The following is a 23,321-nucleotide window of genomic DNA, read 5'->3' on the forward strand; positions in this document are numbered from 1 at the left end:
CTGTGCATGCGCAGAGACATCTGGGCGGATGGGTGGAGCCTCCCGCCACCACCGGTTCACCTGATCCGGGGCGAACCGGTACCGACCCACCACTGAACAAGCCACATCTATACTGCAGCATGTTTTGTTATTTATAAGTTTACTGCAGCTTCAAAGACATTGCAGCTGAGGCAGACGATCTTGAACACAGATAGTCTCGTGGGATTAGAGAGGTTTCAGGTGGATGTTGAATTGGTACGGCAAATATTATCATAGGCAATAATAGAACCCTCTCTCCAGAGTGGTGAGGCTGACTTCACTGTTTTTATTTCCTCCTGCATTAGGACTTGAGAAAGCAGTTTGCGGGTAGAACTGAGTAGGTTGGGAAAGCATGTTTACACTTCCTCAGCTGCAAACTACTTTAGCAGACAAGTGGAGATCCAAAACACTGTGCTTAAGAACTTACCTTATTTGACATACTGATTTTGGTGGGTTGCTCATTTGCAATTGTAAAAAAAAGAAAAAAGAAGAAGCAGCAGCAGCTTACAACATCTTTTGCAAAACTAAGAAAATCCTACATTTGTAATTTTCTTTACTGAACAAGGACAGTGGCGAACAGCTTTTCATACAAGGGCTATTTGGTGTAAAAATGGAGCTTGGTTTTTTGTTTTTTTTTTTTGCTTTCTTCCTTTCTTCAAATTCTGGAATCTAGGAAATACTAGGAAATCTCTGAGATTTAAATCTAATAATCTAAAATCTATATGGTTGAACAGATTTCATCCCTTGCATAGGTTCTGTTTACGTGTTATTAGCAAGGTCATGACAAATAGAGTGACAGCAAAATAAATGTTTTGGTTAAAATGCACGCAGGGCTATTCCTGTTTTGAAGAAATGTGACATGAGAAATGTAGCCATTGACTAGTTTACACGGCTTGTGACTTATGTCTACAATTCTTAGGTAAATTATGACCTGTTTATATAAAGTTTATGATCTGTCAGAAGTAGAGAGCATGGTGCCTATTGAGTAATATTTGTTAGGTGCATGAGTTTTCCAGATAAACTGTCAATAAGGATATATAGCACAGCTAGAGAAGATTTAGCTCAGAGGAAGTCAGCTACAGTAAAATGATAAGAGGAATGGGGATGGAGCAGCTTTCCTTCAGGAAAGATTGAGACATTTGAGGTTTTTTAGTCTAGAGAAAAGGTGTAATGGGTTGTGAAAATAACCTTGGGAGACAGGAAGTGGAGGGGCCACAACCTGAACAAGGGCAGACAAAGGATACCTCTGCCCACAAGAGAGAAGAGGGGCAATGGAAAGGATCCTCTATAGTTTTCTGCAAAGTAAAAGTAAAGGAGGGGAGAAATACTTTCATACTTGCAAGATTTTGTTATTGTAACCTTAGAATAAAGGTAGACGTAATACTTATGGTTTCTGGTTTTTTTTCTATATTACTTTCAAGGGCTGACAGGATGAAACTGAGAGGGGATATGCTTGAGGTGCACAAAATTACACACGGTGTGAATAAAGTGGACAAGTTATTTTCCCCTTCCCATCACCCAGTGAAGCTGATCCAGAATCAGGACAGAGAAAAGGGTTTTTTTTAAAAAAACAACAACAACTATATAATTAAAGTTTGGAATTTGCTCCCCTTGTGATGGAATAGTAGCTACCAGCTTGGCTGGCTTCAAGACAGAGGTTAATTGTCATGGAGATCAATGCTGTTAAACTTGATGGTAGTGAAAGGTATCTGCTGGAAGATCTACTAGATTTCCTTATGCAGTTGGTTGGCCATTTTGGGATCAGATTCCTTGACTAAATGGGCCAGAGGACTGATCAGATTACTGCTTATGTGCTTATTCCATGTTATGATGGAAATTATGGAGAATCTTTTGTTGTTGTTATTGAAACCCTACCCATTTTCATTTTTTTTGAAAAAACAGACCAGAATCCAAGTCATTTTCACCAATCAAGGGAGATTTTGATGCAAGATTTTGATGGCATAGGGCCGGGATACTTACGGGACCGTCTGCTGCTACCGAATACCTCTCACCGACCCGTGCGCTCTCACAGAGAGGGACTCCTCAGGGTGCCGTCGGCCAGACAGTGCCGGCTGGCGACACCCAGGGGAAGGGCCTTCTCTGTGGGGGCCCCCACCCTCTGGAATGAGCTTCCCCCAGGACTTCGCCAACTTCCCGACCTCCGAACCTTTCGCCGCGAGCTTAAGACACATCTATTTATTTGCGCAGGACTGGACTAGATTTTAAATTCAAATTGGTTTTAATGGGGATTTTATTATTTTTATTATCATTTTAATTATTCGGCCAATTATAATAAGTTTTTTAATGGATGTTTTATTTGTATTTATATGTATATTTTTTTATCTGGTTGTGAACCACCCTGAGTCCCTAGGGAGATAGGGCGGTATAAAAATATGAAAAATAAATGAATAAATAAATAAATAAAGATTCCTGGCAATGTTTTTTAATGTGATGTTCCAAAATAGTTTGTAATATGACACTGGGACCAACTTTTCAAATGGGGAAAAAGTTCCTGAATGAACTTCAAGTAGCTGTTTGGATCCTGGCCATACTCTACAGTGGGAAGATTTAAGATTAATGGGTGATGAAAAGGAGCTATATTTAGCATGTTATAGCAAGTAAATCTTCAATATATTTCCCATTTATATATACAACTTATTTACTGATTTAAAATAAAATGATTTATGTTATTTTCATCAGGAGGAAATCGATCTAAGCAGTACAATATTGAATCTTGTCCCAGATTGATATAGAAATATTTGCAGGTTATGTAGTTTGGTTAACATCAACCTGAAAACAAAAGACGAATTTTTAAAATTCAAATTTTTATTCCCAGAAAGGAGAGTCATTCTTTTTAGGAAATATAGTTTTCTGGGAGTTAGTAGGCTAGAGTAGACTGGGCAGCAGCTAGTTAACAAGTTCTTCAATCTTATATAAAATAACTTCATGTTAATAGTTTATCTTTGCTTTTTAAATTTTAGTCAAGGTTATTTTAGTTAACTATATTTAAAAAAACCTATGGTCTTTGCAAGAATCCATCCTAGTTTTTACATTGTACTAAGTAGTGGCTTATTTAATATTGGCTGCTGAACAATAACAATGATTTTATTCATATATCTCATTAAATCAAATCAAAACAAATTACATTATCTATTAAAGTGATCTGTGACTCCAGTAAGTCTCACATTTGCTGTTTTGCTGTTTCTGTTCTAATGTGTGGCAATGCCGTCACTCTGTTCCTACGGGATTTATTTTACCTATTCAGTGAGCATTTATGTTGACTCATTAATTTATTTTTTCAACTTGACAGTACTGATACTAGCATGGAGAAGTCCCTTTGGCACAAAGAGGGAGTGAAATAAAACTGTAAAATGTATTTCTTTGGGACAGATGAGCAGAGGGATAAATTAGCTTGGACGAAATACAGCCTGAGCAAAAACAATAATTTAGAATGAATACATTAATCTTACTGAAGCAGATATATGCTCATTTTGCCCAGATATCTTCACGTTAAGTTTCCTCTTAATAATGTGGTTATTCAGGATCTCACATCCTTTTAAAGAATTTTTAGTCCATTGGGATGCAATTCACATCAGAATACAATGAATACATTCATTCTTTCTTTCGCTCTCATTTTACATCACAATATCTTGACTGTGGCTTTCTCCCATGGAGTTGGAAGTTGTACTTTATTTCTAAATAGGAGATGCTTGGACTAAGCCTACTTACAGTGAAGCAGCCTGAATTTTCAAAAGGCGCTATGTAGTTAATCCACCTTTATCTTCTTAAATGTTTTCAATAAAATAAAATAAAAAGACAGAAGCCCCTGTAGAAAAATATGGAGCAACTCTGAACAGAAAACAATTCTTAAATGCAGCAAGGCAATTGTATAAAAAGTCCAATTAACTGTCTTGCCATTTATAGAACTATAGAACTCTAACTAAGATCTTGGGCTTCAATATGTTTATTAATTGATTGATTAAATTTATAGGTCTCCAATTTCACTATCCAAAGTGACTCTGGGCAGCTTACATGTTATTAAACTTTGGGCATTACTATTTTGGGTTTGGATTAGAATGCCCTGATACAACACACTAGAACAATCCTTTCTCTCTCTGTAGTACAGAATTAGTTTTCTAAGTCTTCAGATCCTGGTTATTGGTATCACATTATCTTCATATACAGGTAATCCTTGACTTACAATAGTTCATTTAATGTGTGTTCAAAGTTACAATGGCACTGAAAAATGTGACTTACGACCGTTTTTCACAGTTACAACCTTGGCAGCATCCCCATGATCATGTGATCCAAATTCAGAGGCTTGGCAACTGGTCCGTATTTATGACCATTGCTCTATCCCAGAGTCATGTGATCACCTTTTGCGACCTAATCAAATGGGGAAGCCAGATTCACTTAACAACCTATCAACTGGAGTGATTCACTTAACAACTGTGGCAAGAAAGGTCGTAAAATGGGACAAAACTCACTTAACAAATATCTCAACTAACAACAGAAAGGTTAGGTTCAATTGTGGTCTTAAGGTGAGGACTGCCTGAATCATACCACATATTAATCTTCTTGACCTCGACCACCTTCACAACAACCCTGGGGTACAACATTTATATCAACCACCCCAAAGAGATAGATATTAGTTCCACTGTTTTTGAGGAAGGGAAGAGCCAAAGGTGCTTTTCAAGAGGCAAATGGACTTTCTGATTTTTCTTTGAATACCTTTCGCTTCTCATTCAAGCAGCTTCTTCAGTTCTGACTATCCAGTCAGAGCTGAAGCAGCTTCTTAGATGAGAAGCGAAACATCTTCAAAGGAAAACCAGAAAGTGCAGTTGCCTCTTTAAAAAAGCACCTTTGGGATAACCATCACTGGAGGACGGTTTCTTTTTTTTCCTAACGTTTCTTTAATTAACTTGTGAATGGGCTTGTGCTAACGCAGTCACCACTTTATTGTGGAAAGAAGACCTTCAGACTCCGAATGCGGTCCCAAGACTTCCCTCCGAGAGCCGCTTTTAGGCCACGAACAACCCCCCCCCCCCATAGACCCCCAGACTTTCCCCTTCCCCACATCTCGCGTGAGAGGGGAACTTTCCCGCGGCTGGCCGGCATCGTCGTTCGAGGACCGCCGCGCCAGCCTGGCCTCAGGCCGATCACCTGCAGCCGGGCTGCGCTTTAACTCCAGCCAGGAGGCGCCCTTCGCCTTGGCCAAGACTCTTTCTTTCCTGCAAGGCGTGTCGCCGCGCCCCGGCGCTCTCTTTTGCCTTTCCACCAGGGGGACCGAGCCGGATTCGCGGAGGCGACCTCTCCTTCTTTGAAGTTTTTCCTCTTCAACACGCCTGATTCAAGGAGAAGAGCTCCGGCTGGCGTCTCAAGGAAAGACGACCCAGCCATCTCCTCCTCCGTACGCGGTCGCCTGAGAAAGAACCGGCGAGGGCGCCGCCGGCTGAGGTACGCTCGTCTTGCCGCCCGTACCCGCGCATTGTGACCCTTGAGAGCGAGAGAGAGCGAGAGTAGCGCTTGGTGGACTTTCAATGCCGGCAGAGGCGCTCCAGCCGGGCAGAGCAACGAAGGGTAACCGAGTGGTGGGGGGAAAGACAAGGTAGCTTGGACAGAGGAGGAGGAGGAGGAAGAGGAGGGAAGCCGAGGCTCGGGCTTGACCCTCGCAGCGTTTGAGGTGGTGGTGGTGGGGAACATCGTGTAGGGCTCGCACGCGCGTTCTCCAGAGGAGCGCGCGCGCATGTTTGGCGTCCGCCGGCATATACGGCGGTGCTTGGGACGAGCCTCTCCGCATCCGGAAAGACTCAAAATATTTGCATAGGAGACCTCTCCGGCCTGGCCTGTTGCCAAGCCCTTGGAAGGAGAAGGGAGGGGGGCTGCAACGGGAGGCGTGTGTGTGGTGAGGGGGCGGCGGGAGCGTCTTGCCGGAGCAGGGGTTGCTCCCGCTTCGGCCAACTGCTACGCTTTTTAGCCGGCCGCGGCAGCTGCGGCACCCGGGCGAGATGTATGCGGCAGCTTCTGACCGCGGCGGCTCCTCCCCCTTCTGCCTCCTTCCCACAGCAGGCCGACCGGCTCGCGTGAAACCTCCTTGCCCAGCAGCCGAAAGCACCCCGGTTCCCCGAGCTCCATCATGACTGCCCCTGCTGGGACGCTAGGTAAGTATCCGGGTTGCTGCTTTTAGAATAGACGGTCGGGCATAAAGAGGCAGAGCTGATGGGGAAGGGCGGCAACGGGTTGCGGCCATGCCGCTGTCCACGGGACGGATGGAAACCGTGCTCGAGCACCTGCAGAACTGCTCAGCCGGACGGGGTGGCTGGGAAGGAGGGATGGGAATCCCCTTCCCTGGCTGAGGCTCCCATCGCTTGGCTGCGTTCTCTCAGTTGCGTTCCCCGCGCTCACTCTGTACATCATCTTCCCCGCTTTTTTTTTCCTTAATAGCTTGTAATATAAAATATTCAAGCCCCCAATGTATCTCACTCGATAAATGGTCTCTGATTCGACGTCTGGAAAGGGGAAAGGAGCGAGCCGACTCCGAAGAGATTAAACGGAGGACCAGCTCATCAGCTTAACTTTGGGAGGAAAAAAGGCTAACCACCCACCCCCACCCCCCAAAAAAACAAACCCTAGTATATGCAGGCATTGTTTCTTAAATGACAAGAGAAAAAGTATCTTTCAAAAACGGCAAGCAATTAGTTTCATGCTATAATTTCAGGGCTCTCCAAGCATCTTGGCTTTCATTCGTTTTCTCCTGCTATTATTAAGCAAACTCCTTGTTTTGAAGATTATACTTTGCAGATCATGAATTTGGTAAGCATATATAGGAGGAAGCAGATGCAGTGACATCATCGGGTTTAGCCAGCTTCAGTGGTTCACGAGTACTGCACATCACAGCATCCTCTGAATTTCTCAGTGTACACCAAATTTAATCTTGGAAAGTTTATTTGTGTGTGTTTGTGTGTAACAAAGTGCGGCCTGGAAATACCAGCTTCTTTCTTATTTTTTTAGCTAGCAAATAAGCCTGGTTATAGCATTGGGAGTATATGTGTACATACACATACACATTTGTGATATTACTGCAGCAATAAAATCTCTGTATCTATGTAATAAAGTTTCTGTTCATGTATAATTCTATATAGCACAAAGGATTGTACTTAAAGCTTGCATTGTTTGTTGCTTATCACAAGATATTACTTTGAGTGCTATTGGACAGTTTTTACAGAGATAAGAAATAAGAAATAAAATACATTAGGCTCATTATAAAGAAATATGAAAGTTAAAATGCTTTACTTTATTAAGTATCAGAATAGATCAATATTTAATGTTAGGAACTGGTATTAGGATGAAATTAAGCAAATTTCATGAAATTAATAAAATGCCCATTGGCATTGGCATTGTTAGACTGGAATTATTAGATTATTTCTTAATAATTTATCAACAGTTGGCTAGCTGTATTATGTTTGTGGGAATATTCTTTAATACATCTGAGGAAAAAATATCAGATCAAAACTATATCTGATTTTGGTTTTTGTTTCAATTTTAAAAATCTATTTTAAAAGTTCTATTGTTATTAATCAGGGAAATTAAAAGATCTCATTTAACTCTTTCATTGAAATGAATGAGACTTTCAACTCCAATTTTACAGTCGTTTAAGCTGAAGTAATCATTTTGGCTGAATATAATTCATTCATTACAATTAAATTGGATTTAAATCAAATTGAGTTCTTTGTGTTGGTTCCACCTGTTTCTTGCGACTCTTGAAGTAGGGTGCTTGGCATATCAGTTCAAATCCAAATGTTGTATTTGACTCAAATAAATTTGCATAATCTTACTTTAGGAACAAGGTGCTTTCATTCAAAACAAAAGGAAGCCAGTCCCTGTAATAATTGTTTAACATAATGAATACAGTGAAAAAGAGTAGAGAAAAAGTTGGGCCTGGTTTACTAAATTTATGCAGTATCTTTCCTCCAGAGTTTGAGGTGTTATTCTTAACAACCGAATAGTTCTCTAAATTGTGCTGGGTTAAGAACAGTGGCTAAGCAAAAAGTCAGCATATTTTAGTTCTGTTGTGTATTCCATTATATGGGTAAAGAAATCCGGGGAGCAAGAGGGAATTAGGATTAGTGATTACAATGCTTGTCACAATGCAACTTCATTCCTTAGGATATTGTTTGTGAAATTGTGATGTTGGAGCTTGCATGGTGACGTCATGATAGGTTTCATCATTTCGTCATTGTGATAAGGAATGAATGCCCATGCATATTAGGTTGTTTAACCCAAATCTTAAAGGGAGAGTTAGTTTGATACAGCGTTTGAAGCACTGAACTAGAAACCAGGAGACTGGGATTCCTAAATCTGCCTTAGATGCAAAGCCAACCAGTAACCCCTTTTCAAACTTGGAAGAAGATAATGACAAGCCAGTTCTGAAAAAAATATTGTCAACAATTGTGACTTTTCCAGGTCATCACCCCAAGTCAAGACTGACTTAAAAGTACAACTTCCCCAAGTTCAAATCTTATTCTGGTCTATAACCAAGTGGCTGCTGATGGGGTTTACAGACAAATTTGTAACAAACTAGTTCCAAATGTTAATGTCTCTAAGTGCAAAATTGCAGTTGTTCTGGGCTTACTAACCAAAGTGGTAAACCTAAGTTCAAGAACTGTACATGACAGCAGGTTAAGATAATACTATGCAAATGTTTGTTAATTACAATTTTTGGCTTGTATGTCTTGGAGACATACACTTTGAAAATGCCCCCCCCCCGTTTTTCAGCTGAGTTTAGCCTTGGGTCTCGGGTCCTAGGTAAATAGCCTTGACTATGTTACCTTTAAAGTACTCGAATGGATTTTATGCTGTGTCCTGATTCTTACTACATATGGGTGCAAAAGAAGAAAAACTAAATATACTTTATGCTATTAAATATTTCATTACATAAATATTTTATTAAGTGTAGAAACAATGAAGCATTGAAATACTGAAATATCCATTGCAAATGTATGTAGAGCAGTAGGGTGTATTGTTAAGATGTTGAACTGGGACTTCACAATGTTGCGGTGGGGAAAATTGGAAGACAGCATGTTGAATACATTGTCTGGAACCCCAGAAGGAAAGAAACAATATTATCAAACAAATAATTCATGTTGTATAGCCACCATGATGTCTCATTACTGCTGGTTTCAGTTGTTTCTGAATAAAATTCTTAAGAAAAGTTGATTCACCAGAATAGTATGGCAGCACATAAAGTCAGCATTGAATTGTGGGTCAATTCAATGTAAATCTACATTCTTCTCAGTTGTTGCATTTGGTATGGAAAAGGTCAGTTGTTCTCTTAAATTTAATCACACGCTGATTATGTTTCTACAGCATTGTTAATTTAGTCATGTCCTCTTTAGTCAATTGACTCTCTCTCTCTCTCTCTCTCTCTCTCTCTCTCTCTCTCACACACACACACACACACACACACACACACACACACACACACACATTGTGTACAAACAGTGCAGGATTGGGGACAATTGAAACAGTTTTAAATTGCTTACTTTTTCAGCACTCCTGCCTGCTGCAATTTACTGTTGTATTTTATCAGTTCACAGTAGTGCAATCAATGTTGGCACCATCCTTCAATATTTGTCCATGGGGAGGGGTTATCCACGCCCACTTGCCTCAGACCTTTTCCCAACCTCTTTGTGGTTTCAGGGGAAGAATAAAGATTATGACAGAGTAAGTCAGAGTTCACAGAAGGGACACATTTTCCCGGGAACTTTTTAAGGCTTTGAATTTGTCTAAGTATCAAGAAGGAACAGTTAAGCTTCTGGTAAGCAGCTTGCATGATAGAGTTGATGGAGACAGAGGGCTACCTTAGTATCAAATGGAGGCCTGTTTTGGACCTAGGATAGTCACATGACATGCTAACACCTCCCAGACCTAGATAAGCAGATCATGCAAATAGACATTCATCCTTTTTACATAACTGCAGAGGCTTTTTGAATTGCATCTAATACATTTAGGACTAAGAAATAATGAATATGGAAACTGGAAAGAAACATTTCATTAGAAAATCTTTCACACATATCGCAAAGGAATATTTGAAGTTTACTTAATTTTAGTAATTCCTTCTGAGCTATTCAAGTCTTTAAGACTGGTTTATCCCTATAGGAAAAGCTTGCTAGAATGACTAGAAAATGGAAGAATTGAAGGTAAAATATGCTTTTTGTAAATTATTAAGAATAGTGCGAATTTATTACATTTTATATTAATAAAAGGAATAGCAGAATTAACACATTCTGTGTTTTTCATAGCAGAGATGCCCAGACAATTCCCAAAGTTAAATATGTCTGAAGTTGACGAGTCAGTGCGAATCTTAGCTGAAAAGGTTTTTGCCAAGGTTCTTCGAGAAGAAGATAGCAAAGATGCCTTGTCACTTTTCACTGTGCCTGAAGATTGTCCAATTGGGCAACAAGAGGCCAAAGAAAGAGAACTTCAGAAGGAATTGGCAGAACAGCAGTCTTTGGAAACTACCAAAAGGTAGGTTTGACGGGATGGAAGAATGTTTAGTAATGAGATTTGAGGTCTGCTAAGAACAGTTGTTTGATACTATCAGATATAATATGAAGTGTTGTCACTCTCTAATCCTGCCATTGGCTTTTTATATAATTTTAGTCTTTTTGATGATGTATTCTTGATTGACTCATAATGTGCCATCAAGTTGTAAATCCTTTAAATATATTTTCTCCATGATGATCTGTCCTTACACTGGTCTTTCAGATCTTTTCAACAGTATATCCATTGCCACAGTAACTGAGTTTATCCACCTTGATCCTAGTTGTCTTCTTCTGTTTTCTGTGCATTCTTCTTATTTATATGAATTCAGTGCCACCCACCTCTGGTTTATTCAGTTAAACTGAAGATAGGGAATGCCATTTAGAAATGAAATCAACTTATACAGATAGAAAGTGAGTGGATCAGGAGTTGATCCAATTGATCCTACTACTTATACAGCTTGTGTGCAAGTATGAGCCTACATAAAACCCAAGCTTATTCCCTGCAGATAACCATTTGGTAAAGGCATATTAAGTTTTTTTAAATTGCTCACTCTTTGACTATTGTTGAAGTTCATCCTTGTTGTCCCTATGATTCTCTATCTTTCTCAACAGGAACAGAGGACGAGTAATCAATGAACAGCTGTAAATAGATGGCTGAGACATAAATACGAAAGATGTTTATGAGCATCACATAAATGGTCCCTTGTAGTTATGTTCTCTTCTGTCAAAATATTTAGCAACTTAATTAAACAAAAATACTGCTTTTTAATGTGGAGAAAATGACTTCTAAATTTATTCCAACAGTCAAAAGGTTTACATTGTAATACTGTGAATCTTGAAATAAGTTTACGAATATTGCTCACTTGATAAACATTGTAAAATGAATTTGTACTGAAGTCTCAACAGACCATTTGTCTAGCACATTTGCAGAGTCTGTATAGTATCATATTTTACAATCCTTAATATTTTTTCATAAATACTCGGTTTGAATATTTCCAATGAGATTTCTACATGAGACAGAAGTAACATAGTGGATTCATGAAGTAGGAAAAAAAAGCCTTTTGAATAAAGAAATGTGTGTATTAGTCTTTAGAAGATTTCCAGAGCAAAGAGACTATTAGTTGCCTTAAATTGATGTCTTGTTGACTTTATATTGTGTGTTATGTATACCTAGGAAGAAAAGTTTCAAGATGATTCGATCCCAGTCCTTGTCATTACAAATTCCATTGCAAGACTGGAAGCCTCCATCAGCTACTCCAGCTGTGTCTCCTCCTACTCCAGTTCTTCCAGGTGCCTTTCAACCTATCCAAGGGACATACGATGTTCCAGAATTTCAAAGAGTTACAATTAGTGGGGATTACTGTGCTGGGGTAAGAAAACAGACAGATGATGGCAATTATTTTTTTTCTTATCAATTAAATATTGTATACATAACATGAAATCAAATTATTATTTTATAATTCTTATGCTTGTGTAGAATTGTTTAAGCAGCCATGGGAATTTTGTCCTGGTCAATAGCTAATAAAGATATAATATACTACTATAGAAATACAGTATTCCAAATGATATAATATACTACTATAGAAATACAGTATTCCAAATGATACATTTAGAGTACACAATTTGTCTCGTGGATTCCTGTAGTAGTTAAAGACAACCTTTATTTTCACTCTCTTCTTCACGTTGATCGTCAACTGGAGGCATGTACTGCTAAACAACATGACTAGACATTACCTAAAATAGGAAGTCCAAGCATACTTTCCATAGTGACATATATTGGCCTCATTCCATTTGCAGGATATTATTACTAGGAATATGAATAGGTATGAAGTTGGAGTCAAATAACTAGATAACTTTGTGGGAAATGTCCGGAGGCCCCCAACTTCAGGTAACAAATAGGATATTACATCTTCACTTGTATGATGTGTTGATATGAAGTAACAGTGTTCATTAAACTGAAAGGATCCTTTCTAAAAAGTCCTCAGAAATCAGATTCTAAGCCTAGACCTGAATATAATTTCTTGAACCATTATTTATAGCCAAAGCTCTGGAAATGTGTTTTGCATTTACTGAATTAGCTGAGGTCTTAATCACATTGTTTTACAAAGTTATATTTTAAATCTATCTGATTTAAAATTTAAATATCTGATCTTTATTTCCGATTCTCACTGAAGTGATAAATCATAGCCAGACTACAGATAGAAGGTGGATAATTAAATACCCATCTGTACAGCATTTTCACACACATTTTCACATAAGGCATTAGTGAGAAGCATTCTGTCACAGTTTTCTAGCTTTTTTATATGTAGGGAATTCCTTTGAATGAAGGAGCATTCCATGAGTTGACTCCCACTTGCATTCTTGAATAATATAGGCTGCGTGCACACAGCTGCTTTCCCACCCCAGAGCCTGAAGAAATCATTCCCACTCTAAATATTTATATTCCCCCACACAGTTGCACCTTATGTGTATCCAATATGTCTGTGCTGCACTGTGTTCATTCAACTTTCACACGCAGCATTCTTTTTTTACAAACATTTTATTGCATTTCATAAACAAACATTAAAATACAAACTAACATAAAGAGAAAATAGGGAGGAGAATAATGGGATGATCTAAGTGCCAAAGCCCACTGCAACTACATTGCAACTACATTGCCAAAAAGGCTTTAAGAGTTGTAAACTTAATCTTGCGTAGCTTCTTCTCCAGAAAGATTACACTATTAACCAGAGCATACAAAACATTTGCTAGACCAATTCTCGAATACAGCTCGCCTGTCTGGAACCCACACCTCATTTCGGACATTAATACAATTGAGCATGTCCAGAAATATTTTACCAGAAGAGTTCTCCACTCCACAACAAAATACCTTATGCCACCAGACTTGAAATCCTGGGTTTAGAAAATTTAGAACTCCGCCGTCTTCGGCATGACCTGAGTATAACTCATAAAATCATCTGCTACAATCTCTTTCCTGTCGAAGACTACTTCAGCTTCAATTGCAACAATACACGAGCACACAATAGATTTAAATTTAAAGTGAACAGCTCCAATCTTGATTGTAGAAAATATGACTTCAGTAACAGAGTTGTTAATGCCTGGAATGCACTACCTGACTCACTGGTCTCTTCCCAAAGTCCCCAAAACTTTAACCAAAGACTATCTACTGTTGACCTCGCCCCATTCCTAAGAGGTCTGTAAGGGGCGTGCATAAGAGCACCAGCATGCCTACTGTTCCTGTCCTAATGTTCCCTTTGATTGTATCAAATTCATATGGTTATTTCATGCTTATACTTATATATACTGTTGTGTTTGACAAATAAATAAATAAAAATAAAAAGTTAAAAATTGACAAAAATACATCAAATATTTTTAAAAAGTGACTTTTGAGTTATTTCATTACAAAGATAACTATTCTCTAATTGAAATGAATTTTCAATATTTAAACTGTCTTAGAATGCTAATTATCATTAATCGAGAAAATTTCTCATAATTTTAATCTAACATATAATAAGTGATCAAATATGCATAACCATATATTTAAGAAACTCATTAATGGCTGTGATGGTTGGCTATCTCAACTGAAATTCCAGCCTTGCCCAACAACATCCAGTATGTGAATTTATTTATCTGTTATTCCATTTTATATATCTGCCCACTTATTGGTTGGCAGGTGCAAATTGGTTACTTTATACACTGCAAGGGATTTTTTTTTTCTTTTCTGTTCTACTGTTGATCAATTGAACTTTAAAGCATGTTTTGAAACTGTAAGTTGGCTGGTTAACTGTTTGGCTATGAATCACTAATTGGCAGAGAGAGTTTGGCTTTTTGTATCTCTTAGTTTCCATGTACTCAATGGACAAGTGCTGCTAAACAAATGGAATTTGAGAATTGGTTAGCTGTAAGAATCAGCATAGGAATTATAAAGTATTCTTAGAATATAAGAAGATGAAGCAGCGAATGAGGAATAACTTGAGACCGCATAGAAAGACAAGTCCCAACCCCACAGGCTACAGAAGTTCAAGAGCTGAGCCTTTATACTGTCCACTAATGCTGTAAGCCAGGATTTTACACTCAGTTAATTGGTTGATGAACATTTTTTTTTAAAAAAAGGGTGGCTGCAAAAGTTCTAGTCTCTCTTGCTGCCAAAAGAGAAGTGGAACACGGTTCAGGGATGAAATGGAAGGGAATTATTCCATAGGAAACAGCAGAACTAGTTGGAGTCGGGTCTATAACAATTCACCATGGTCAACTCACCATGGGCAACTTGCCATAGCTAACTCACCGCAGCCAACTCGCCATGGCCAACTTACTGCAGGACAACTCGCGATAGCCAACTCGTTGCAGGACAACTCACTGCAGGACAAGAGGTACACTAATATTGAAGAAATAGTGGAATAGAATCATTAAAGAAAGGAGGGACAGAATGAAATGTGAATGGAATTTTTTTTTAAAATTTAAATTTTCATTTTAAATAAAGAAATAGAATTGTTAAATTGTTCTGCAGTGAGTTGCCCCACAGTGAGTTGGTGATGGTGAGTTGGCTGTGGCAAGTTGTGCCCTTCTGGTTGGAGTCACAATATTGCCGACCCAGAGCATGTAATTTCAGGCGACTTTTATGAAGTCCATCAACACTCTTTACATTGTGTAAACAGAGTGTCTTGAAGAGGGATGTTAGGGAAAACACCACTTCCAGAACTTTTAGTTTGAGCCATCCTTGGGCACTGACCCCTGTGGGAAAATGGTGAGAAAGACTCTATGGAATGTCTTTAGAAAATAGTTAGTGGGCTGTCTTTGCACCAGGCAAGGAGGCTATTAGGATTTTCCTGTAGTCTGGCAGAGGTGTATTGCTTCAAAGAGAAGCATAATTTACTTCCCAGTACATTCATTTTGGATTAGGATTATACTTTTAATTATTAACTGTATAACTTCTACCTTTAGGTTACAGTTGATGATTATGAACAAGCTGCCAGAAATTTAGCAAAAGCTTTACTTATTCGAGAGAAGTATTGCCGCTTTGCTTACCATCGTTTTCCAAGGACGACGGCACAATATTTATGCAGTATGAAAAATGAAAAATGGAAAACTGAAGATGAAGTACTCCCAGGTAAATGAGCTCTAATTAAAAAAATAATGCTTTGATTTCTGGCCAAGTCCCACCACTAAGCTAAGTTTATGGTTTCCTTAAACTTGATTTGTTAAACTAAATGTCATGATTCCAGTTGTATTTAACTTTAAAGCATATCATTTCTTAAAACCATAATTTTACTCAGTGACAACAAATGAAATTATTGATTTTTTTCAGCATGTAAATCTAGCCAGGGGTATTCATTTACTTATCTAAGTAAAATAAGCACTTAAAAAGTTCTAAAGTTCTAAAAAACACATGCTGGTGTATTTTGCATACATAAATTATAGTACAGCAATCTGAAATCTGTCTCCAGCACAATATTTTGTCCATGAAATAATCATGATATATATATGCAAAGCTTGTTATTAAGTGTCAGTTAGATTACTGATTGTTTAAAGCTGTCAACTTTTTTGTAGGCCACATTCATGCAACAAGGTAAGCAAAAAGGGGCCTCTGGTGGTTCAACAGACTAAGACAGTCTGTTATTAACACAGCTGCTTGCAATTACTGCAAGTTCAAGTTCCACCAGGCCCAAGGTTGACTCAGCCTTCCATCCTTTATAAGGTAGGTAAAATGAGGACCCAGATTGTTGGGGGCAATAAGTTGACTTTGTATATAATATACAAATGGATGAAGACTATTGCTTAACACAGTGTAAGCCGCCCTGAATCTTCGGAGAAGGGCGGGATATAAATGCAAATAAAAAAAAAAAGCAAACTAACAGATAATGGCTTAAAAAATAAAATGGTAGCCTGGAATCATTTAAGTTTAAAAATGTATTCAGTCTTATTTATACATGAAGATGACCTGTTATATATTTTATTCCTTTCAAATAGAATGAATTACAGGTCTCTAATTAATAATCACCCATCCACAAAATTCCCTTTTAATAAAATTAAAACTCACAAAAAAATCATGCTGATTTCTAAGCACAAGGACACAGACCCAATATTATATTTTAGTAAATATGCTATAGATGGCTATAGGCACTACATATTTTAGGTAATGCAGGAATTTCCTACTGTATCAACAAAAATCAGTTTACTTGCTTTTAGTTTTTTTTCCTATGCATTAAGAAGAGTTTGACATGCCAAAATAAAACAGTTAATGGTACTTAATGTAAGCAAGAAAAAACATCACCTGCTATATTAATGTGGAGATACAATTGAAAGTATTAAAATAGGATATGAAGAAAAGATAGTTATAATTAAGTGAGAGCATAACTCCCCTTTTTAAATTTTTGGAATAGTGGATACTTTTTCTATATCCTAACAACCAGATTTGGTTGTTGGCCCTTTCTTGGACTAAAAGGTGAAAAAGAATCTTAAATATTAGAAGTGCCTGCAGGGTGGGTCAAGGGGAACAAACAATGAAAACAGTACAAGCTCTGCCTTTACAATGTATTTTGTATGATGTCACACGCATGTAGGAAAGGGTGGGGTTTATGTTACTAACATATTGCTATCATTTTGGTACAAGTGCTAATGCCTAATTACTTTAAAAATTGCTTCTAAAATTTATTTAGGTTAAAATAAAAATAGAGAGAGAATGGCTATTTCAGAGCTAACCCTCTTGGAGATGTGTGCTTTTTGTCTTCCTTCCAATATACCGTGTTTCCCCGTAAATAAGATCTTGTCTTATATTTCTTTGAACCTTGAAATAAATGCTTGGCCTTATTTTTGGGGAGGTCTTGTTATTTTGGGGCACATGAAGCAAGACAGGGCTCCTCTTGCCATCTTACCTGATTTCTAGCTCTATCTATGACAGGGACCGGCTGGGCATGCCTTTAAATGTTTTCGGGGAAGGTTTATTTTCTGGGGAGGGCTTATTTTTGGGGAGGGTTTATTTTCGGGGAAACACGGTATGAATACATTTTGTTGCATGATAAAGTGTAGCTAATAATAAACAAAATAAATGGCTTATGTACCTGCTGGGTGGTACTACATATATTTTGATTAATAAATGTATCACTTGTATCACTTAGTGTGGAAGCAGAGTTACTTCCAAAGGTGCTTTTTCAGGAGGCAACTGGACTTTCTTGTTTTTTATTTGAAGACGTTTCACTTCTCATCTAAGAAGCTTCTTCAGCTCTGACAGGATAGTGGGGAATGGAAGGATTGATATTCCTTGCATACAGCTGGTCATTTGCATCCTTTTAGAGAGTCATTGAAGCACTTGGAGGTTTATCTGTGTGCTCAGAGTCACCTGAATAGTACTTCTGTCTGCAATTTTTTCTCTGGAAATCCATGAAAACGCATTTATTTATTCAAGCGGGACTGGCATAATATTAATATTTATAATACTTTTACTATTTTTAATATTTTAAAATTTTAACTGGGGTTTTATTATTATATGGTTTATAATTTTAAATTTTAAACTTTTAAATGTGGCCATTTTTTCTAAATATGCTATGGTTTTAAATTGTCGTTTTAATTGTACATTTCTGTGTTTTTTATCTTTTGGCTGTACACCGCCCTGAGTCCTTCGGGAGAAGGGCGGTATAAAAATTTAATAAATAAATAAATAAATAAATAAATAAATAAATAAATAAATAAATAAATAAATAAATAAATAAATAAATAAATAAATAAATTCCTACTCCTATGCCATTCAAAGGGTGTTCATCCCAAATTGTAGAGCTAAAGGTCTGTAGAGATTCTCAGTCATCCAGCTCATGGTTGTGACTTGGATGACTATGTTGAAGCACTTGGAGGTTTATCTGTGACTACGACCCTCTAAAAGGATGCAAATGATCAGCTGTCTTCAAGGAATATAAATCCTTCCATTCCCCACTATCCTCTCAGAGCAGAAGAATCTTTTTGGATTAGAAGGACATGACTTACAACTGGGATGGCACGCCTTCTTATGGTATGAGAAGAAAAAAAGCCATAGATACTTCCAAAATCACTATATAAGAAATTCACTAATATCTGTATGGGAAAAAAATAAAATCTAAAATATATTTGAAAATTCCAGAATGGCTCTTAATGATGGAAGCTTTTACATACCCAAACTTAGTGAAGTTTGAAATAATTGTCATTTATAAAGACATTTTGGACAATGTAGGGAAATTAAAATCAAAACAAGAACTTGAACAGGGCATTATATTATCATGGTGGCCGAAATTGGAAATACAATCTAGATATGATTCCAACATGAAAGAGTACGGCTTCTATAAAAGACAAACACCTTTTGATTAGGCGCTGTTGAACTGATGAAAAACTAATTAAGAAGGTATATAACTTCTTATTGAATTTGAAAATGAAAAATAAACAAATAAAAGACACAATGCTACAATGGGATTTTTTTTTGGCCATAATATAGAACTAGAGAAATGGCAAAATCTATGGGAAAGGAATTATAAATTAACAATGGTGACCTTTTATAAAGAAAATCTATATGAAATGTTATATAAATGGCATTTACCACCTGCTAGATTAGCTAAAATATTTAAAAATATGTCTAGAAAATGTTGGAAATGTAATAAAAAAAGGGCACATTTTATCATTTGTGGTGGACTTGTGACAAAGCAAAAAAAATTTGGGCAAAGATACACAGGTGGTTAGAAAAGATGATAGGGAAACATGTAGATTTCAAACCTGAACTGTTTTTATTAGGTATAGTATCAGAAAAACTTGATAAGAAAAGTATGTATTTAATATTACATGGCTTAACAGCAGTGAAGATTGTTTTTGCACAATATTGGAAAAATGAAGATATACCACAAGATGAAGAAATAGTTAAGAAGATATTAGATTGTGCAGAAATGGATAGATTGACATTGAAAATTAAACAGAAAGAGGATGTAGAATACTATCAAACATGGAATTTATTTTACCAATGGCTGGAAAAAAGGGGTGGAGATTAAGAATGTAATTTGTATTATTAAGTAAATTAAATACCCAGACAACACAATGTTTATTAAGCACTAAGAAATGTATTTAATAAAAAATCAATAAAATAATAATAATAAACTTCTTGGATGAGAAGCAAAACATCTTCAAAGAAAAAACAAGAAAGTCCAATTGCCTCCTGAAAAAGCACCTTTGGGACAACCATGACCTGGATGACTGAGAATCTCTACAGACTTTAAGTAGTTACTATTTCACAATAAGACCAATATGATATAGCGTACAGTTTTTTTAAAAGAAAAGCTATTGATTACTAACAATTTAATTTCCAGCTACAATAGAATGAGTCTGTATTTTAAATGATGCTAGAATGTCTGACCTTCATGTTTTACAGATTTCCATCCACCACCAAAAGAACTGCAGGATCCTTATAATCTTGATGATTCTCCAGGGAACTTGGACTATCTTGTAAAGATGAAGGATGGTATCTTCTTAGTTTTTGAAAACAAAGACATGATGGAACTTAATGAACCACGAAGTTTGCCTTATCCTGATCGGCAGACCTACACCCTTGACCTCAGCCATGTGTTGGCTCTTATTGCCGATGGCCCAACGTATGGTTCTTTTTAACTTTAAGAATTCCATAAAGCTAGGACATTAAATTCTTATTAATCATAATGCTGCAGTTGTTCTTCAGCCACTTCTGTTTGATGAAGTTCTGGAACCCGAATCCTGTACAAGTTTATTTAAAAATAGCTTTAGTTTGAAAATACATTATTAGGTGCATGTAAAGACAGTGGAAGAATAGTATGTGTATTAGTTGTGGTAATGGCTTAGGTTAACTCCCAGCACTTTCTGAAAAGTAATATAAATAAGTGCTCCTTAATCAGAAGAATAAAATTACCCATTGAGTGAGAAACAGTTGTTTAGTGTGAAATAGTACATTTTAAACCTGAAATGGAAAGCTTCACATTTAAAACGGTTCTAGTTCAAAGTTATTTGTACCAGGGCTCCTCGGGGCATATCAAAAAGGTAAGATGGTTCACACAACTGAGATCAGTCCTGCCCAGTGGTGAAATTTAATTTTTTTTACTACCAGTTCTGTGGGCGTGGTGTGGCTTGGTGGGTGTGGCTTGGTGGGCGTGGCTTGGTGGGCGTGGCAGGGGAAGGATACTGCAAAATCCCCATTCCCTCCCCACTCTGGGACCAGCCAGAGATGGTATTTGCCGGTTTTCCGAACTACTCAAAATTTCCACTACCGGTTCTCCAGAACCAGTCAGAACCTGTTGGATTTCACCCCTGGTCCTGCCCCTTTTTTACGTACAGGTGACACATATTAAAAAGGAGTTGTTTCACTTGTGTGCTCACAATTGTCGTATTTACATTTTGACCTCTGTAATGCAGAGGTCCCTGGCCAGGTCCCCAGCAGATATCTGTTATTTATTGTAAAACAATTCTTTTCTATATAATATAAAAGTATAATTAACCAATGATGGTTCATCATTCATAGGAAAACATATTGCCACAAGCGGCTTAACTTTCTAGGATCTAAGTTTGGTTTACATGAAATGCTAAATGAGATGTCTGAACTCAAAGAACTGAAGATTAACCCTCATCGAGATTTTTATAATGTAAGAAAGGTAAGTAAAAGGTTATTCAATTATTTTTCATTTTTTAATATCTAGTCTCCCCAATCATTGAAACTGTCTTATTGTATATTGAAAATTTGAAATGTCAAATTTTTCAACTTTCGATTTCCAATTATTTAGAGGTGCTCAAAAGTTGTGACATGCCTTGGGGATTGTAAAGATATTTTGGTTACTTTAATATAATTTAGATATGTTTTGTAAGTAACTACATAAATATAGATAACTTTTTAACATTTTGTTTAACATTTTGTTTTGTTAAACAACTTGCTTAACATAACAAGTGGTATGTCTTGTAATCAATCTCACTTCTTAAAGCCATTTGAGTATGGATAGCCATATCTAAAGTTTGACTCTGGTGACAGGAACACAGGTTGTGAACACTGAAGAAATAGAACACTAAGGACTTATTGTTTCATTTTTTTTCAGCTAGTTACTTCCAGTAACTGACGTGGAAGTATGGAATTTGTAATAGCACAACGTTGAAAGTAAATGTGCTTATCTGAAGATCTGTAGTAAGATCTTTACAAGTGAGAAATCTAGAGTGAGGAGTTGATACTTTAATTTTTACTCCAATATTACTTTTGTTTAATACAAAAGTCGCAACTACTATCTTTGGGATGAGGTGGAAGCTGTTAATGTTCTTATTCAGTACAGTGTAATATATATTTAGACATCTTAAGCAACTTTTTCAATTTATTTTGTCATCTTATTTACTTAGACATCTTTCTTTCAATTTAATCAAAATTTTATAACTCAAAAAATTGACACTTTTTGTAGAGAATGAATTTATTATATAAATAAAATCTGTCTAGTGCATATTAAGATGTGAAATTGAATAATAAATAAACCAGTGAATCGAAAATATTAAAATTGGAAAAACCAGATTCAAATTCATGTTTGACCAGTAAGTTTTGGCCAAATTACATATTACATAGACAACATGGACTCAAAAGGAAACACAATCCAATAAAATCCAGAAATGTCTGAGGATTTATAAATACACTTCCAATTCATTCTCTTCCTAGTTTTTAGCTGATCATTGGTTGCAGCTGGGCATTTTCTCATCCACTGGATACTCTCGGAATTGTTTTCTAGTAGTAATGTCTTCTAGTAATCTAACAGATTCCTCACTGGAATACTCAAGGAAGAGAATGGGAGATCATAGAAAGGCTCCTGTTACAATTGAAAGGGTTGTGGGAAGAGGGGGCGTGAAAGGAGTTTGTCGCTCTTTTACCTATATCAGTTCCTCCTGGTCTTCTGTGAAAGAGGCAGAACCTCTCCTCATGGACTTTTTCTGGTTCCCTCTCGTATAAGATCTAGACAGAGAATTAGAGAACTAGCAACAGGTTTGCCTAATTTTTCTTCCGCCAGTCATTTCACCATTTGATAGTCTCCAGTAACTTAGGACAAATGTAGGAATCTGAAAAACAGTCAAAAGAGAAATAGTTGATATCATTGGAGAAAGGGTGGAGGTGTACAGATAAGTAAAATAAACCATTCTATGTAACATTTTATTTTTTATGCTTAATGTATTTTTATATTTTATTTTATTTTTATCAGGTGAACAGAATTGCTGATTATAGTGAGGAGAACTAAAGACTAAGAATAAGGGAAATAAGCAAAAGCATTTTTTCCCCTTCCAACAAGACAGGATGGGAATAGTGGATTCTGCAGGCACTAAAGGAGATTCTTATATCTTAAAATATCTCCGTTAAGCCTCTTTCAGAGCTGGCCCAGATGGTGTGCAGTTTCATGTTTATTGACTATCACAAGAGGCTAATAATGTTTAGCACAAGTATTACATGTGAGCAGAAGGGACAGAGTGACCTTGCTTGGGAAGGAATGATATAAACATTGCCCTCATAAGATTACTCTGAATTCTAGGAAGTCCTAACGGTGATTGATGTACATACAAGCTATAAGAAAAGCCCAGGATAAACTATTCATAAAACATCCAATAATAAGCTACTGAACAATATTTCAGATTGCTGTATTGATCTAGACTGTGTATGTGTAACAATTCTCCCCCCCTCCCCAAAGAGTCGAAAGCAAAATAATTATATCTAAAAATGTTGCGCTACAGATGACAGACTCATCTGTAGACAGACTTCTGTAGAACTGGATCAGC

The 23,321-nt window shown here is 37.0% G+C and overlaps 1 protein-coding gene across 5 annotated transcripts in view; it reads left to right on the plus strand.

Moving 5' to 3' along the window:
* The first annotated feature begins 5,219 nt into the window (after positions 1-5,219).
* The window catches only part of AMPD3 (adenosine monophosphate deaminase 3), a 54,739-nt gene continuing 36,637 nt past the window's right edge, over positions 5,220-23,321 (plus strand). The window contains exons 1-7 of one of the 5 annotated variants that reach the window (XM_058159872.1): positions 5,220-5,475; positions 6,085-6,179; positions 10,320-10,545; positions 11,737-11,932; positions 15,504-15,669; positions 19,939-20,158; positions 21,055-21,184. In XM_058159872.1, coding sequence (XP_058015855.1) covers positions 6,155-6,179; positions 10,320-10,545; positions 11,737-11,932; positions 15,504-15,669; positions 19,939-20,158; positions 21,055-21,184 — 963 coding nt within the window. In that variant the 5' untranslated portion in view covers positions 5,220-5,475; positions 6,085-6,154. Of the gene's footprint in view, positions 5,476-6,084; positions 6,180-10,176; positions 10,218-10,319; positions 10,546-11,736; positions 11,933-15,503; positions 15,670-19,938; positions 20,159-21,054; positions 21,185-23,321 lie in introns of those variants that run through there. The other 4 variants (XM_058159836.1, XM_058159846.1, XM_058159856.1 and 1 more) reach the window with 4 other exon arrangements.

Source organism: Ahaetulla prasina, chromosome 1, assembly GCF_028640845.1.
Source record: "Ahaetulla prasina isolate Xishuangbanna chromosome 1, ASM2864084v1, whole genome shotgun sequence".
Lineage (NCBI taxonomy): Eukaryota > Metazoa > Chordata > Lepidosauria > Squamata > Colubridae > Ahaetulla > Ahaetulla prasina.